The sequence below is a fragment of the Eleutherodactylus coqui genome, chromosome 2, assembly GCF_035609145.1.
Source record: "Eleutherodactylus coqui strain aEleCoq1 chromosome 2, aEleCoq1.hap1, whole genome shotgun sequence".
In the NCBI taxonomy this organism is placed as follows: domain Eukaryota; kingdom Metazoa; phylum Chordata; class Amphibia; order Anura; family Eleutherodactylidae; genus Eleutherodactylus; species Eleutherodactylus coqui.
The window spans coordinates 2,148,534-2,168,589 of record NC_089838.1 but is presented as its reverse complement, the minus strand read 5'-3'; the positions used below and the strand labels follow the sequence as shown (position 1 = coordinate 2,168,589).

At 45.3% G+C, this 20,056-nt stretch overlaps 1 protein-coding gene across 1 annotated transcript in view; it reads left to right on the top strand.

Moving 5' to 3' along the window:
- SYN3 (synapsin III) overlaps positions 1 to 20,056 on the top strand; it is a 318,593-nt gene that overhangs the window by 258,742 nt on the left and 39,795 nt on the right. Inside the window, exon 7 of the mRNA XM_066590171.1 lies at positions 13,806 to 13,868. Within this exon, the coding sequence (XP_066446268.1) occupies positions 13,806 to 13,868 (63 nt within the window). The remainder of the gene's footprint in view (positions 1 to 13,805; positions 13,869 to 20,056) is intronic.

Below are 20,056 nucleotides of genomic sequence, written 5' to 3'. Positions count from 1 at the left end.
GAGCATGCCCACTACACTCTGCCCACAGCACAGAGCATGCCCACTACACTCTGCCCACAGCACAGAGCATGCCCACTACGCTCTGCCCACAGCACAGAGCATGCTCACTACACCCTGCCCACAGCACAGACCATGCCCACTACACTCTGCCCACAGCACACACCATGCCCACTACACTCTGCCCACAGCACAGACCATGCCCACTACACTCTGCCCACAGCACAGAGCATGCCCACTACACTCTGCCCACAGCACAGAGCATGCCCACTACGCTCTGCCCACAGCACAGAGCATGCCCACTACGCTCTGCCCACAGCACAGAGCATGCTCACTACGCTCTGCCTACAGCACAGAGCATGCTCACTACGCTCTGCCTACAGCACAGAGCATGCTCACTACGCTCTGCCCACAGCACAGAGCATGCTCACTACACTCTGCCCACAGCACAGAGCATGCTCACTACACTCTGCCCACAGCACAGACCATGCCCACTACACTCTGCCCACAGCACAGACCATGCTCACTACACTCTGCCCACAGCACAGAGCATGCCCACTACACTCTGCCCACAGCACAGAGCATGCCCACTACACTCTGCCCACAGCACAGAGCATGCCCACTACACTCTGCCCACAGCACAGAGCATGCTCACTACACTCTGCCCACAGCACAGAGCATGCTCACTACACTCTGCCCACAGCACAGAGCATGCTCACTACACTCTGCCCACAGCACAGAGCATGCTCACTACACTCTGCCCACAGCACAGAGCATGCTCACTACACTCTGCCCACAGCACAGACCATGCCCACTACACTCTGCCCACAGCACAGACCATGCTCACTACACTCTGCCCACAGCACAGAGCATGCCCACTACACTCTGCCCACAGCACAGAGCATGCCCACTACACTCTCCCATAGAAGTAAATAAGTAATCTTCTGACTGTCATACATAACGGTGGCTTCACACGGGTGTAAGCACAAAAACGTTCACGTAAGCGTAATATATATGCGCCGTGAAGGAGTATTTTTTGTGTGCGTGCCTGCGCAAATACACAGCGGATTTGCCCAGGCATCGCTAGCTCACATAGGAGGTGGAATCACCCGCTCTAATTTAAACGGCTATTAAGCCAAACGAGGCGCCAGCAGTCGCGGGTATGCCCAGTGTTTTGTGCGTACCGGACCGTACCTGGGTGCCTGCTGTAAAGCAAATCTCTTCAGCTACTTTTGCAGCTGCAATATGGCCCCCCTGGGATCAGGCAGTATTCAGTCATTGGCCGTAGCGGAAACCTGTCCGTGGGCTTCATAGAGATGCACAGACCCTTCTGACTCCTCCCTCACTCTGGGACTCCACCTCCTAGATCACGGGATTCAAAGTAGCGATAGGGAAGTTAGAAAAATCCGCCAAGATGGCGCCTACTAGCAGGTGCCGTAAACCGCCAAGGACCGTTAACCCTTACAGTGCGCATAGGAAGGGTATATCCCCCTAGAACGCCCCATTATAGACCTATGAGATACAATTTTCACATGAAGGTAAAGACCTGGCGTGACCTCTGTGACCCGCAGCCGCGACAGCTTACGCGAAACACGCTGACATTTGTTCTATACATTGTCTCTTCATTTACCTTGACAAAGTCCTGAAGTGAGTGCGGAGACGTCTTAATTAGAGCAGGTCTGGTTGTATAAATAGAACGTCCTCCTGAGATTATTCAGCCGCCAGCGACGGCTTCTGGACACCATGATGGATGAACTCTATAGAATGACATAGGAAACGTCTTACCACTTTCTCAGGACAGTAAAGGCGCGATCGGCCTGATATCACCTAAAATGAGCCCCTTCTCACCCTAGGAGATAAGCTTACGACCTGCTGGGAAGGAGTTCCCGTAAACCCCAGAAGATGAACCCGTGCCAACCACAGCGGGAGTCAGCTAGAACTGACAGCCTGCCTCCCGCTGCCACAGCGGGTATCAGTGAGACGCCCGGCCCTGTTGTTAATCCCTTGGCTGCGATCAATGGGTAACTTTATGGAAAAAAAACAATGGCAGAATTGATGTTTTTTCTCCCTGCCTTTCAAAAAAATGTAATAAAAGTGCCCGAATGGTACCAATAAAAACTACAGCTCGCCACACAAGAACGAGCCCTCATACGGCCAAACAGATGGAAAGATAAAAAGGCATGGTGTTTGAAAGGTGGAGATTAAAATCGCCAACAAATCATTGCGTCCTTATGACCAGAATAAGCCGTGTCACTAAGGGGTTAAAGATTTGCCTACATGTCATCTGTTTCTGGCAATGCCCGGCAACAACCAAAATATCGCTATGACAAATCATCACCCAGCTTGTCCTGAAGGGCGGCGCCTTAGGGGCGTATGGTAACGCCAACAATTCTAGAATGTTTTTGTATTTCCTCCATGCAGGCGTTCCGTCTTCGCGTGAAACAAAGCAGAAGTTGTTCACTTTGCTGATAGAATATTCCGGAAAGTTCCTATCTGTCGCTGACGTATAAAGGTTCACCTTGTGAAATGTTGCATTACGTAAAAGTTGTTTTTTTCCTAAAAACTTTTGGAACTTTCTAGTTCTTTTCTTAGGGTTTTTTTCCCAATTTCTTGACGTTTCTCTTATTTCACCTGATTTGAATATTGTTGTTTCTCCTACTTTGCCCGAACATAGTGTATCACAGGGCGGCAGCCATCTGCATTACTGGCTGTCCATTGAGTTCATCAGATGTCTGTTGATTTCAGTGGTCGCCCGCTATTTTCCCACCTCGTCCTCCTCCTCATGGGGCCTCCACTTTGTAAGCAGATTCTCTAATTCATTTTATAATAGATCTGTCTTCTTAGAATAATGATGCCTCCTCAGTGCCCCACATACAGTATGATGCCTCCTCAGTGCCCCGCACACAGTATGATGCCTCCTCAGTGCCCCGCACACAGTATGATGCCTCCTCAGTGCCCCACACACAGTATGATGCCTCCTCAGTGCCCCACACAGTATGATATCTTCTCAGTGTCCTGCACATAGTATGATGCCTCCTCAGTGCCCCATACACAGTATGATGCCTCCTCAGTGCCCCCACATAGTATGATGCCTCCTCAGTACCCCACACAGTATGATATCTTCTCAGTGTCCTGCACATAGTATGATGCCTCCTCAGTGCCCCATACACAGTATGATGCCTCGTCAGTGCCCCCACATAGTATGATGCGTCCTCAGTGCCCTATACACAGTATGATGCCTCCTCATTCCACACACAGTACGATGCCTTCTCAGTGCCCCCACACAGTATGCCTCCTCAGTGCCCCCCACACAGTATGATGCCTCCTCAGTGCCCCACACACAGTATGATGCCTCCTCAGTGCCCCACACACAGTTTGATGCCTCCTCAGTGCCCCACACACAGTATGATGCCTCCTCAGTGCCCCACACAGTATGATGCCCTGATAATGTCTACACACAGCATGGCACAACTTTAGTGTCCTCTCACAATAGTGGTACCTCCCTCACAGTGAAAATACCCCTAGTGATGGCTCCTCATCTTATGCTGTATGATTCCTTCTTAGTGCTCCAACATAGTATGATGCCCCCTCAATAGTAAAGACATCCTTAGTGATGCTCTTTTAGTGCCCCCCAGTTTGGTGCCTCCGTAATGCCCCCCACATAGTAAAGATGATATACTTGTGTCAATATACAGAAAAAGTGCCACATTAAAGCCTCCATAGTTCCTCCTACACATCATTGTGCCCTGTCAATGCCTCCACATAGTATGATGCCTCCTTAGTGCGCCCACAAAATAGTGATGCTGCCTACAAAGTAAAGATGCCACTAGTGATGCTTCCCTAGTGCCCCTCACACTGATGGTGCCTTTTTAATGCCCCCCTTAATTCTTCCATTAGTGCCCCCCACCATAGTATGATGCCTCCTCAGTGCCCCACACACAGTATGATGCCTCCTCAGTGCCCCACACACAGTATGATGCCTCCTCAGTGCCCCCACACAGTATGATGCCTCCTCAGTGCCCCACACACAGTATGATGCCTCCTCAGTGCCCCACACAGTATGATGCCTCCTCAGTGCCCCACACACAGTATGATGCCTCCTCAGTGCCCCACACACAGTATGATGCCTCCTCAGTGCCCCACACACAGTATGATGCCTCCTCAGTGCCCCCCATAGTATGATGCCTCCTCAGTGCCCCACACACAGTATGATGCCTCCTCAGTGCCCCCCATAGTATGATGCCACACACAGTAACAATGACACCTTTGTGTCTTCATACAGAAAGATTGCCACATTGATGCCTCTATATTGCCTCGCACACACTATTATGTCCTATTCGTGCACGAACATGGTATGTTGCCCCCTTACTGCCCCTTTAAATACCGATGCCCCAGACACAGTAAAGATACCATTAGTGATGCTCCTATAGTGTCCCCCACACAGTAACATGCCTCCTTACTGCTCCACCACAGTCTGATGCCCTTAGTGATGCCCATTTAGTGCCCTCACAGTATGATGTCTCCTTAGTGCCCCACTATAGTATGATGCACCTCACTCTGTAAAGATGCCACCTTAATGACCCCATAGAGAAAAGTGGCGTTATTGATGCCCCCATAATGCTATCTACACAGTATAATGGCCTGTTGCCCCCATATAGTACAGGGCCCTCTTAGTATCCTCTCACTATAGTGATGTCCACCACATAGTAAAGATGGCCCCTTAGTGGCCAGCACACAGTATGTCTCCAATGTCTCACCACAGTCTGATGACTCCCACTCAGGAAAGATGGTACCTTACGACTCCAATACTGAAAATGTGCCCATATTGATGCTCCCTTAGTTTACCCTACACAGTATTATGCCTCCTTAGTGGCTCCCCCCTAAAATTACGCGGTAAATAATCACACAGTCCAGTTCCCTAGATGAACAGAGATGATCATTGAGTTGGTCTTCTCCACAAATGGGAACTTTGCCTGTTATACCAAATCTGGCCACTACAGTGAGAACGGAGCTGTCCACTTCCTGCATAAATCAGCTCAGTTCATAGTGCATCAGCCTGACAAACAGCTGGTCAGCAGGATTGCTGGGCGGTGAACCCCCACTAATCTACTATCAATTTTGTACAACTGGACAACCTCTTTCAGATAGCAAGGGGAACAGGTCATGTTTACTGCAGGTTTAGCAGGTCCGTCCTATGATGGCGCTGCCTTTATTTTCTCGTGAATGTACTGCATCCTTCTAGATGATTGCTGTGCGTCCTGTCCCTATAGAATATTATGGCGCGCAGAGTGCGTTTTCCGGAAGTTGTTTATAGGGGACCTTCCGCTCATGTAAGGGGAGGGTGAATTATGTAAGAAGTCCCACTCCCATTGTTACACATTGGAGGATCTGGCCATGTATTACATGCACAGCACGTTGGTTTTAGTAGGTAGTGTGTAATACTTCATCCGTCCTGCGGGAGTGCTGCTGGGAAATCAAACACTTACTGCCAGGTTCCCTCAGAGATCACAGCGAGGGGCACCCCTACCTTGAGGCAAGCTGAGACTGCTGCCTCAGGTGTCCTCACAGGGACAGCAGGTTGCTGCCCGGCTGGTAATTATTTTTTACCAGTTATTAAGGGCTGGGCACCAACGCAACAGACATTTGACTCACCCAGCCTGCAGCCCCACTCGGCAGCGGCAGCCACTGCTCAGTCTGTGACCGTCCTGTGTACACAGTGCAGGCACAGGGGAAGACGTCAGTGATCACAAACTCAGCAGTTACTGCTGCCGCCAAACCGGAGGTGAAGGCTGAGTGAGTGAAATGCCTGTTGGGCTGCTGCTGGGCTGGAGGCCAAAAGAGGGGACTAGTGCTGCGATTGCTATGGAGAGGGGGCACTATTACAACAGGCGTTAGTATGAAGATCGCTATTACTACCGGTACTAGGGCCGCTATAGAGGACACAATTACTACCGGGGATACTATGGGGATCACTATTATTTCTGGGGTCATTATAGGGGGCACTATTATTACTCGGATCACTAAGGACGACAGTATTATTACTAGGGCCACCATGGGGGGTCACTGTTACTAGTGGGGCCACTAAAGGGGATGTTATTACTGCTGGAGGCACTATTTCTATTGTTGTCACTGTGGGCGTCACTATTACTACTAAAGGCCCATTTACACGTAACGATTAATCGCTCAAAATTTTTTCAAACGACCAAAAATGAGTGACAATCGTTACATGTAAACAGAGGCATCGGGCACTTTTCGCCTGCATGTTGATTTTAAGGTGAACTGGGGGACACTACTACTATTGAGGCCACTTTTATTACTTGGGCCACTATCGGGGTCACTATTACTAGTGGGGCCACAAACGGGGTCTTTTTGATCAGGATATGTCATCAATAGCTGGATTGTTGAGGGTCTGCCGACCTGGAACCCTCAGGGATCAGCTGCTTCCTTTACTGCAGGAAGCAGACAGCGCCTTACTCTGCACAGTGGCCGATGATGGTATTGCAGGCTGAGTCTTATTGAAGTGAATAGGACTCGGCCTGTAATAACAATCCAGTCCACTGAGCAATATACGGCGCTGTCTGCTTCCTGCAGCAAAACAGCACAAACTCGACTTGAGTGTACAGCTGATCTCCTGGGGGTCCCGCACATCTGACTCCCCCCGATGTGCTATTGATGACCTATCTTGAGGATAATAGCTATCCCGTAAACCAACTCCGCCCATGGTCATGAAAACCCCCGTGCCAATCACTCTACAGACGCCCCTATGCCAATGCCCGATGGTGGTGGGAAGCCCCTTTACTACAGGTTGACGTCTTCAGACCCCACCAGTTTCGCTTTCTTTTCTGGAGAACCGTCTTCTATCTTGCGTGACGGAGCGCAGCCCATTGTGTTCATTTCCTTTGTTAGACCTTGATAACGAATCCCATGTGACCGCTGCCGCTCGTTAGGCCACCGGACAGGCAATTCCTCGCCTGTCACACGGATGCACAATGTATGGGGGAAGCGCTAAGATACAAACAGGAGATGAATTCACTCTCTGGAATGTTATTTGTAACAACCCGACAACCAATGCTGCGGAGCTGGAAGCCTCACTGCGGAGTATATACAGAGCCAAGATAATGTAATGTGTATATGGGGACTCCAGCAGCAGAACAGTGAGTGCAGCTCTGCAGTATAATACAGGATAAGTAATGTATGTACACAGTGACTCCACCAGCAGAATAGTGAGTGCAGCTCCTGAGTATAATACAGGATGTAACTCAGGATCAGTACAGGATAAGTAATGTATGTACACTGTGACTCCACCAGCAGAATAGTGAGTGCAGCTCTGGGGTATAATACAGGATGTAACTCAGGAGCAGTACAGGATAAGTAATGTATGTACACAGTGACTGCACCAGCAGAATAGTGAGTGCAGCTCTGGGGTATAATACAGGATGTAACTCAGGATCAGTACAGGATAAGTAATGTATGTACACAGTGACTCCACCAGCAGAATAGTGAGTGCAGCTCTGGGGTATAATACAGGATGTAACTCAGGATCAGTACAGGATAAGTAATGTATGTACACAGTGACTCCACCAGCAGAATAGTGAGTGCAGCTCTGGGGTATAATACAGGATGTAACTCAGGAACAGTACAGGATAAGTAATGTATGTACACAGTGACTCCTCCAGCAGAATAGTGAGTGCAGCTCTGGAGTATATTCACTGAAAAAGCCAAAAATACAATACCTGAAGGTCTGCAAAGCAGACACGGTCGCCATAGGCACGATCGCCATAAGGCAGGCACAATCGCCACTGGCACAATCGCCGTAGGGCAGGCGCAATGGCCTTAAGCCCTGAAGATATGTAGTCAGCCAGACAGTAATGTGGAGGAGCAGATTGTTCCTGGCAAGCTAATATGCAGTCACCCACTCAACCCAGCCCAGATTGGGGAGCAGTGACTGCATATACTAATAGCCTGCACATGTGAACAATACCAAAGATGTCAGCCATAGATGGATGGTGACCCACCATACAGGATATCAACCCTGGCTGATATGACAGCGGGTTGCCCTGTATCTCAAAAGTGGGCCACACTGGCTGACATCTTGGGCTCCCCCACCAACTAGCAAACTACATACAAAGATACTAATGCATACTAATAAAATGCGGGTGTTGGTACTGCATTTTGGCCAAAACGCATAGGCTGACGGACCGCGTCGAGGTCACACCGCTTCCGTCAGTACCTACGCTAACTCACAATAAATTACATAAAATCACAGAGGTGAGGAAAAAGAAAAAAAAACACACATATTCACTGAAAAAGCCAAAAATACAATACCTGACATCTTTGGTATTGTTCACATGTGCAGGCTATTAGTATATGCAGTCACTGCTCCCCAATTTGGGCTGGGTTGAGTGGGTGACTGCATATTAGCCTGCCAGAACAAGTTGCTCCTCCACACATTATTGTCTGGCTGACTACATATCTTCAGGGCTTAAGGCCATTGCGCCTGCCCTACGGCGATTGTGCCAGTGGCGATTGTGCCTGCCTTATGGCGACCGTGTCTGCTTTGCAGACCTTCAGGTATTGTATTTTTGGCTTTTTCAGTGAATATGTGTGTTTTTTTTTCTTTTTCCTCACCTCTGTGATTTCAGCTCTGGAGTATAATACAGGATGTAACTCAGGGTCAGTACAGGATAAGTAATGTATGTACACAGGGACCCCACCAGCAGAATAGTGAGTGCAGCTCTGGGGTATAATACAGATGTAACTCAGGATCAGTACAGGATAAGTAATGCATGTACACAGTGACTCCACCAGCAGAATAGTGAGTGCAGCTCTGGGGTATAATACAGGATGTAACTCAGGAGCAGTACAGGATAAGTAATGTATGTACACAGTGACTCCACCAGCAGAATAGTGAGTGCAGCTCTGGGGTATAATACAGATGTAACTCAGGATCAGTACAGGATAAGTAATGTATGTACACAGTGACTCTACCAGCAGAATAGTGAGTGCAGCTCTGGAGTATAATACAGGATGTAACTCAGGACTAGTACAGGATAAGTAATGTATGTACACAGTGACTCCACCAGTAGAATAGTGAGTGCAGCTCTGGGGTATAATACAGGATGTAACTCAGGATCAGTACAGGATAAGTAATGTATGTACACAGTGACTCCACCAGCAGAATAGTGAGTGCAGCTCTGGGGTATAATACAGGATGTAACTCAGGATCAGTACAGGATAAGTAATGTATGTACACAGTGACCCCACCAGCAGAATAGTGAGTGCAGCTCTGGGGTATAATACAGGATGTAACTCAGGGTCAGTACAGGATAAGTAATGTATGTACACAGTGACTCCACCAGCAGAATAGTGAGTGCAGCTCTGCAGTATAATACAGGATATAACTCAGGATCAGTACAGGATAAGTAATGTATGTACACAGTGACTCCACCAGCAGAATAGTGAGTGCAGCTCTGGGGTATATGCTGACCATCTACCCTACAAAATAGGAAGTGATATTACATTCATCGCTAACATGATTGATGCAAGCAATTTGTGACCCCAGTGGTCATGTGTGCATGAATGGTACGTGACCGCCATGGCCACCATCTGTCTGCAGTGGCCGTGTCAGTGATGGATGTGAAGTCGTGGCTTGCTGTTTTGGAGGGGTGCCGGTTGGCAGTGCTGGATTGAAGGTGAGTAACGGCTATTATGCTTTTTAAGCCATTAGCCGGGGGCAAGTGTTTTAGAAGGTTGGAAACCCCTTTAAAGGAGAACAAATACTTTAAGTCAGATTTGCCAGTTACAATTGTTAATATTGCTCTTCACTAGGGAGCCGGTGACCTAGTGGAAACAAGAAGGCCTGAGCCCCCCGTCCCCCCGCACATCACATCAGACGGCTTACTTCACCTCTTATGTGATAGTCTGAAATGTTCCTTTCCTGTAAAGATTTACCTTCTGTAACAGGAAGAGCCATCTCCCATCCGTCCGCCACAACGCTGTACGATCAGCCTATCACCTCACAGACAGAGCGGGACTGAACCGCGTTGTATGTCAGAGGAGCTGCATACCCATCTGACAACATGTAGCCAGTGGCGTAGCAAGGTCAGATGGTACCCGCTGCAGAAAATGTTTTTGTAAGCCCCCCCCCCCCCTCGAAATTATTAAAAGATGGAAAGACAAGATACTTACAGTTACAAGTGTAATTTTCTGGTTTATATACATTGTGGCCATAAACACTTAAATCCTTTGTTTCCGAACTTTGTTCTCTGAAGATTTTGAAATCGCATCCTCAACATCAATTCCTTTCGCTGCTTTGTTTTCAATTGACAAGATGGCTAAGCCAGAGAGCCAAGCCGGACGCATCGTGGACCCGAGAGAGCCGGGCCGGACTCATCGTAGACCTGAGAGAGCCGAGCCGGACTCATCGTGGACCCGAGAGAGCCGAGCCGGACTCATCGTGGACTCGAGAGAGCCGAGCCGGACACATCGTGGACCCGAGAGAGCCGGGCTGGACTCATCGGGGCCCTGAGAGAGCCGAGCCGGACACATCGTGGACCTGAGAGAGCCGAGCCGGACACATCGTGGAGCTGAGAGAGCCGGGCCGCACTCATCGTAGACCTGAGAGAGCCGGGCCGCACTCATCGGGGACCTGAGAGAGCCGGGCTGGACTCATCGTGGACCTGAGAGAGCCGGGCCGCACTCATCGGGGACCTGAGAGAGCCGAGCCGGACACATCGTGGAGCTGAGAGAGCCAGGCCGGACTCATCGTGGACCTGAAAGAGCCGGGCCGCACTCATCGTGGACCTGAGAGAGCCGGGCCGGACTCGTTGTGGACCTGAGAGAGCCGGGCCGGACTCATCGTGGACCTGAGAGAGCCGGGCCGCACTCATCGTGGACCTGAGAGAGCCGGGCCGGACTCGTTGTGGACCTGAGAGAGCCGGGCCGGACTCATCGGGGCCCTGAGAGAGCCGAGCCGGACACATCGTGGAGCTGAGAGAGCCGGGCCGGACTCATCGTGGGCCTGAGAGAGCCGGGCCGCACTCGTCGTGGACCTGAGAGAGGCGGGCCGGACTCATCATGGACCTGAGAGAGCCGGGCCGGACTCGTCGTGGACCTGAGAGAGCCGAGCCGCACTCGTCGTGGACCTGAGAGAGCCGGGCTGGACTCGTCGTGGACCTGAGAGAGCCGAGCCGGACACATCGTGGACCTGAGAGAGCCGAGCCGCACTCGTCGTGGACCTGAGAGAGTCGAGCCGCACTCGTCGTGGACCTGAGAGAGCCGAGCCGCACTCGTCGTGGACCTGAGAGAGCCGGGCCGCACTCGTCGGGGACCTGAGAGAGCCGGGCCGCACTCGTCGGGGACCTGAAAGAGCCGGGCCGCACTCGTCGTGGACCTGAGAGAGTCGGGCCGCACTCGTCGTGGACCTGAGAGAGCCGGGCCGCACTCGTCATGGACCTGAGAGAGCTGAGCCGGACACATCGTGGACCAAAGTGCTCTTGATTCATTTTAGTTTTGAAAAACTCCTCTCACATGATGCTACTGAAACACATAACGTTAACAAGAACCTTAAGGCTAGGGTCACACAGGGCAGATTTGCCGCGGTTTTGCCGCAGCAGATCCGCCCGCGGCCGCTAATGCCGGGATTAGCCAGCCATGTGGATGAGATTTCTCAGAAATCTCGTCCACACGGGACAGCTAATCCGCTGCGGTAAATCCGGTTGAAACAGCGGCTCCTCTATGGGAGCGCCGGCCGCAGCGAAAGAGCAAGCGGCCGGGCCGCTTCAAAGCCGCCGCGGCTTAAACCGCGGCGGTTCTCCCGGCGGAAATCTCGCGGTTTTTGCTGCGGCCAAACCGCGAGATTTCCGACGAAAATCCGCCCCGTGTGAACCCAGCCTAAGGCTAAGGTGATAGTCACAGCTCACCTCCTCCTCCTCCCTGCACAAGCCACAGTGCATGCTGGAATAATCTCCCATAGAAATTATTAGGTCAGCTTCTGTCCACTGTGTGAAAGGCTCATGAGTTCTGCAGTAAAGCATCTCTCTAAATGCTGTGAACTGTTGTAAAGACAAGATGGCCGCCCCATAGTCGTGTACAGGCAATAGAAGAAAAAGAAAATCTATATTTAGAAAATAAAAATAGAAAAAAAAGAGAAAAATGGAAAATGTTTCACTATCTGATTTTCCTTAGCAAGAAGAATACAGATGATACATTTCCTTTAAGGCTTCCCTGAACAATCAATTTTGGGGTGATTTTTTTTTTTTCCTGCCCTCTTTCAAAAATGAATTTAAAAAATGCCAATATTTTTTTAACCGACACAAGAGTTTTTCACGTGTGTTTTTGGGTAACATAGTAACCTAGTATGCTGGGCCGAATGGTGACTATTTGGTTACTTATGTTTAGTATGCTGTATATCATTATATATGTACAGCTGGTATAAATTATACATCCTGTATATAGTGATATGGAGCATGCTAGTATAACCTGGGTATGTCCTGTATATAATTATATATGTACAGCTGGTATAAGTTATACATCTCCTGTATATAGTGATATGGAGCATGCTGGTATAACCTGGGTATCTCCTGTATATATTTATATATGTACAGCTGGTATAAGTTATACATCCTGTATATAGTGATATGGAGCATGCTGGTATAACCTGGGTATCTCCTGTATATAATTATACATGTACAGCTGGTATAAGTTATACATCTCCTGTATATAGTGATATGGAACATGCTGGTATAACCTGGGGATCTCCTGTATATAATTATATATGTACAGCTGGTATAAGTTATACATCCTGTATATAGTGATATGGAGCATGCTGGTATAACCTGGGTATCCCCTGTATATAAATATATGTGTACAGCTGGTATAAGTTATACATCTCCTGTATATAGTGATATGGAGCATGCTGGTATAACCTGGGTATCCCCTGTATATAAATATATGTGTACAGCTGGTATAAGTTATACATCTCCTGTATATAGTGATATAGAGCATGCTGGTATAACTTGGGTGTCTCCTGTATATAATTATATATGTACAGCTGGTATAAGTTATACCTCCTGTATATAGTGATATAGAGCATGCTGGTATAACCTGGGTATTTCCTGTATATAATTATATATGTACAGCTGGTATAAGTTATACATCTCCTGTATATTGTGCTGTGGAGCATGCTGGTATAACCTGGGTATTTCCTGTATATAATTATATATGTACAGCTGGTATAAGTTATACATCTCCTGTATATTGTGCTGTGGAGCATGCTGGTATAACCTGGGTATCTCCTGTATATAATTATATATGTACAGCTAGTATATAAGTTATACATCCCCTGTATATAGTGATATGGAGGATGCTGGTATAACCTGGGTATCCACTGTATATAATTATATATGTACAGCTGGTATAAGATATACATCTCCTGTATATAGTGATATGGAGCATGCTGGTATAACCTGGGTATCTCCTGTATATAATTATATATGTACAGCTGGTATAAGTTATACATCTCCTGTATATAGTGATATGGAGCCTGCTTGTATAACCTGGGTATCATCTGTATATAATTATATATGTGCAGCTGGTATATGTTATACATCTCCTGTATATAGTGATATGGACCATGCTGGTATAACCTGGGTATCTCCTGTATTCTGCTGGTGGAGTCACTGTGTCCATACATTATATTACTAATAATACATAATTTTTGAAGATAAAGAAAAATGTTTTTCCTGTTTTTTTGCTTCTCTTTTGCCCATGGTGACACATTCGCTGACTTTGTTCTGCTTTTTCCGCAGCTGACGACTCCCAGTTTCCCGGTGGTGGTGAAGATGGGGCACGCTCACGCAGGAATGGGCAAGGTAAGGATATGTCAGCACTGTTTACATTCGGAGTAGTCACAGTTTGCAGAATTGGCGTTGGGCCTCGCAGCGGTGCGCTCAGCCCTGATATATGTCAGATTTCCGTGTTCAGACTCCGGATGCTTTGTGCGACTTTTTTTTAATGGAAATTAAGGAGCAAGTAAGGAAAGCATCCCGTTGTAGGAACGCACAGTCATGAAAGCGTTGGCCGTCATTTTGAGGAGTCATCTATACGCAACCAGTGACATTTCAAAATGGCCGCCTCTACCCCGTGACGTTTGGGGTACGAAACCGATTGTGGACTTTGCTTAAGCAACAATTGTCCAGCCTAAAATTGTTTTTGAAACCCCTAGAGATGTCATGTGGTCTAAAGGGAGCGACCGAACGGACACCATCCCTGAAACGCACAGCTGGGACCAGTGAAGCCATCATACGCGTTTCAGGCACCAGAGGACCCAATAATCTGAGGAGGGTTACAAAGGGGTTCACTAAGGACTGTTTAATCACTCAACCCGCAGTCCTTCTAATAATATTACAAACCGGCTGCCACTAGCATGTGTCAGGCGTCTGGCCGAAAGTTGTAAAACGCGTTAATAAACAGCCTGCATGGTCATTCCCTACAACCGATCCCCTAGCAGTGTATGAATCAATTGGTCTAATGGGAGCGATAGGTGTGGCACCATCATTGGGATTCAATCCCGGGACTATGTAGGGCTGACACATTTTAGGCACTAAATGACATCTTAATCTGAGGGGGTTATAAAGTGGAGTCCTTTTGTCCAATTTCTCAACCTCTCAGGCCACCCCTGAACAGCAGTCCCGAGAATAACAATGCAAAATGGCTACCTCTGCCTTGTGCAAGACCTATAAGGTTGCAAAATGCGTCAAGGAATTGCTTAGATAGCATTTCCCAACTGTAGGAATGATGTGATCTGAAGGGAGTGACAGATGTGACTCCAATATTGGGACCCAATGCTTGCACTGGTAAACGGCCTGACGCGTTTCAGGCACCAGAGGAGACTATAACCCGAATGGAATATTAGGTGGAGCCTTTATGTCCAATTACCTGACCTCTCAAGCCACCTATTGAAGGCAGTTCAGACAGTAACACACAAAATGTCTGCTGCTACCATGTAATAGGATCTGGTCTAAGGTTGCAAAACGCGTTAAGACACTGCTTAACCGGCAACTCACTAAAAAGGAACCCTTATAGATGTAGAAATAATCTGGTCTGAAGGGCAAAACAGGCCTGAAAGAATATTGGGAGTTAAGTTTGGGACTAGCAAAGTCATCACACACGTTTTAGGCTCCACAATTTGAGAGGGCTATAAGGTGATGCCCTTCATGTCCAATTACCCGACCTCTCAGGCCACCGCTAGAAGCAAGCCTAAGGAAAACATTACATTATATCCTCAATGGTGAAGACAACTCTTACCACGTCTTGACTCAGAGTTCTAGATACAAAGCCAAAAGTTGGAGACCACCACTCTGTAGTCTTCTTCTACTGTCTTCAAACTTCAATAGTCTTTGGGGCAGGGTGGCACCTCTATGGATGCCCACTTGGTGCCTTGATTGGGCAAGAGAATTCACATCTGATCCTCCCGTCAGTAGCTGTTTGGTGAGTCCATATAAGCATCTCCTGCTTCTGTCGTCTTTTGGGCAGGGAGGCACCACAATGGGTGTCCTATGGGTGCCTCAATGGCCAAGAAGACTCAGTAACAGAAAGGTCATTATTTTCTTAAAGATTAATCCTCGTATCAGTGATTGCTTGGTGGCTCCATAGGATGGCACGAACGTCTTGGTGGCACTTTCCCTTTAAAATCCACCGTGGGTCGTGTGAAGTCACTCCCTCCCCAGAGATCTTGGGTTGAAAACAGTAAATTTGTTGAATATCAAGTGTTATATTTATGGCGGGTGTAAATGTGCGCTGGGCGGACGCAGTAATTCCGATGGTCCCAATGGGACGGTCTGCTAATAACGGTGTATGGAAAACATTCCCTTCTACCACTGAGAGAACATTGTGTCTCCGTCCACTGAGGCTGCGGATTAAGTTGTCCTGGCTCAGAAAACAAGAGAACATTTCTGGTTGGGGATTGGTACGCTTTGCCCCTGTGAAGTGATTATTAATGACGGATGGCGCTAATTCAAGTCTTCAAGCGCTCCTCTCACACCTTCAGCGAGGTATCTGGAATTACCCAACCTGAGACGTCCGTTTATGTCTGGAGGAATGAAAGAACTTTCTCTATGACCCCACGGATGCCATCACATCTCTTCTTCTACAAGCGGCCAGTATATGGGGTTTGGATGGGACCCCGATGAGTGACTCTGCATGACCGGTCCGGCTCATTGTGGAGCAATACGATGGAATATAAGGGGAATATAATCACCAGGGACTCCGACTACTGGGCCAAAACTTCAGAACTTTCCATTACAATCACAAATACCAAAGAGATACAGTGACAAGCCTCAGCAAGGGACGCATCATGCCGAAGCCACGCCGCTCACATGCGGGGATTGGTCTCACTCAGAAAAACGTAGGGATCATTGTAATCGGAGGGAGCGGTGGGTAAGGATTGAGAAAAGGATATATATAAGTGAAAGAAGGAAAGAGAGAAAGGATAGAGAGACAAAGAAGTAAAGAGATAGAGAGAAAGAATGAATATGTAGAGAGAAGGAGAGAAAAGGAAAAAGCTAGAGAAGCAAGGTGAGAAAGGAAGGACTTATTAGGAGAAAGAGAGAGAAACGAAAATGAAAGAGAATGAAATGGGGAAGGGAGAGAAATGAGAAAACAGGGCTAAAGGAAGATAGATAGATAGGAGATAGATAGGAGATAGATAGATAGATAGATAGATAGATAGGAGATAGATAGATAGATAGATAGATAGATAGATAGATAGATAGATAGATAGATAGATAGGAGATAGATAGATAGATAGGAGATAGATAGATAGATAGATAGATAGGAGATAGATAGATAGATAGATGGATAGGAGATAGATAGAAGCTAGATAGATAGATAGGAGATAGATAGATAGATAGATAGATAGATAGATAGATAGATAGATAGATAGATAGGAGATAGATAGGAGATAGATAGACAGATAGATAGATAGATAGATAGGAGATAGATAGATAGATAGGAGATAGATAGATAGATAGGAGATAGATAGATAGGAGAAAGATAGATAGGAGATAGATAGATAGATAGATAGATAGGAGATACATAGATAGATAGATAGATAGATAGATAGGAGATAGATAGATAGGAGAAAGATAGATAGGAGATAGATAGATAGATAGATAGGAGATAGATAGATAGATATGAGATAGATAGATAGATAGATAGATAGGAGATAGATAGATAGATAGATAGATAGATAGGAGATACATAGATAGATAGATAGATAGATAGATAGATAGGAGATAGATAGATAGATAGATAGATAGATAGATAGATAGATAGGAGATAGATAGATAGATAGATAGATAGATAGGAGATAGATAGATAGGAGAAAGATAGATAGGAGATAGATAGATAGGAGATAGATAGATAGATAGGAGAGAGATAGATAGATAGGAGATAGATAGATAGGAGAAAGATAGATAGGAGATAGATAGATAGATATGAGATAGATAGATAGATAGGAGATAGATAGATAGATATGAGATAGATAGATAGGAGATAGATAGATAGGAGATAGATAGATAGGAGATACATAGATAGATAGATAGGAGATAGATAGATAGATAGATAGATAGATAGATAGGAGATAGATAGATAGGAGATACATAGATAGATAGATAGGAGATAGATAGATAGATAGATAGATAGATAGATAGATAGATAGGAGATAGATAGATAGATAGGAGATAGATAGATAGGAGATAGATAGATAGGAGATAGATAGGAGATAGATAGATAGATAGATAGATAGATAGGAGAGAGATAGATAGGAGATAGATAGATAGACAGATAGGAGATAGATAGATATGGGATAGATAGATAGATAGATAGATAGATAGATAGATAGGAGATAGATAGATAGATATGAGATAGATAGATAGATAGATATATAGGAGATAGATAGATAGATAGATAGATAGATAGGAGATAGATAGATAGATATATAGGAGATAGATAGATAGATGATAGATAGATAGGAGATAGAGAGATAGATAGGAGATAGATAGAGAGATAGATAGATAGATAGGAGATAGATAGGAGATAGATAGATAGGAGATAGATAGGAGATAGATAGATAGATATGAGATAGATAGATAGATAGATAGATAGATAGATAGATAGGAGATAGATAGATAGGAGATAGATAGGAGATAGATAGATAGATATGAGATAGATAGATAGATAGATAGATGATAGATAGATAGGAGATAGAGAGATAGATAGGAGATAGATAGGAGAGAGATAGATAGGAGATAGATAGATAGATAGATAGATAGGAGATAGATAGGAGATAGATAGATATCGTCCAATGGAGAGCGGCAATCACGAAAAAGTTCTAAAAAAGTTTTTAAAAAAGAGAAAGAATGAATATGTAGAGAGAAGGAGAGAAAAGGAAAAAGCTAGAGAAGCAAGGTGAGAAAGGAAGGACTTATTAGGAGAAAGAGAGAGAAACGAAAATGAAAGAGAATGAAATGGGGAAGGGAGAGAAATGAGAAAACAGGGCTGAAGGAAGATAGATAGATAGGAGATAGATAGGAGATAGATAGATAGGAGATAGATAGATAGATAGATAGATAGGAGATAGATAGATAGATAGATAGATAGATAGATAGATAGATAGAAGCTAGATAGATAGATAGGAGATAGATAGATAGATAGATAGATAGGAGATAGATAGGAGATAGATAGATAGATAGATAGATAGATAGGAGAGAGATAGATAGATAGGAGATAGATAGATAGGAGAAAGATAGATAGGAGATAGATAGATAGATAGATAGGAGAAAGATAGATAGGAGATAGATAGATAGATAGATAGGAGATACATAGATAGATAGATAGATAGATAGATAGATAGATAGATAGATAGATATGAGATAGATAGATAGATAGATAGATAGGAGATAGATAGATAGGAGAAAGATAGATAGGAGATAGATAGATAGATAGATAGGAGATACATAGATAGAAAGATAGATAGATAGATAGATAGATAGATAGATAGGAGATAGATAGATAGATAGATATGAGATAGATAGATAGATAGATAGATAGATAGATAGATAGATAGATAGGAGATAGATAGATAGGAGATAGATAGATAGGAGATAGATAGATAGATAGATAGGAGAGAGATAGATAGATAGGAGATAGATAGATAGGAGAAAGATAGATAGGAGATAGATAGATAGATAGATAGGAGATACATAGATAGATAGATAGATAGATAGATAGATAGATAGATATGAGATAGATAGATAGATAGGAGATAGATAGATAGATATGAGATAGATAGATAGGAGATAGATAGATAGGAGATAGATAGATAGGAGATAGATAGATAGATAGATAGGAGATAGATAGATAGGAGATACATAGATAGATAGATAGGAGATAGATAGATAGATAGGAGATAGATAGATAGATAGATAGATAGGAGATAGATAGATAGGAGATAGATAGGAGATAGATAGATAGATAGATAGGAGAGAGATAGATAGGAGATAGATAGATAGGAGATAGATAGATAGACAGATAGGAGATAGATAGATATGGGATAGATAGATAGATAGATAGATAGATAGATAGATAGATAGATAGATAGATAGGAGATAGATAGATAGATAGATAGATAGATAGATAGATAGATAGGAGATAGATAGATAGATAGGAGATAGATAGATATATAGGAGATAGATAGATAGATATATAGGAGATAGATAGATAGATAGGAGATAGATAGGAGATAGATAGATAGGAGATAGATAGGAGATAGATAGATAGATAGATATGAGATAGATAGATAGATAGATAGATAGGAGATAGATAGGAGATAGATAGATAGATAGGAGATAGATAGATAGATAGATGATAGATAGATAGGAGATAGAGAGATAGATAGGAGAGAGATAGATAGGAGATAGATAGATAGGAGATAGATAGATAGATAGATAGATAGATAGATAGATAGATAGATAGGAGATAGATAGGAGATAGATAGATA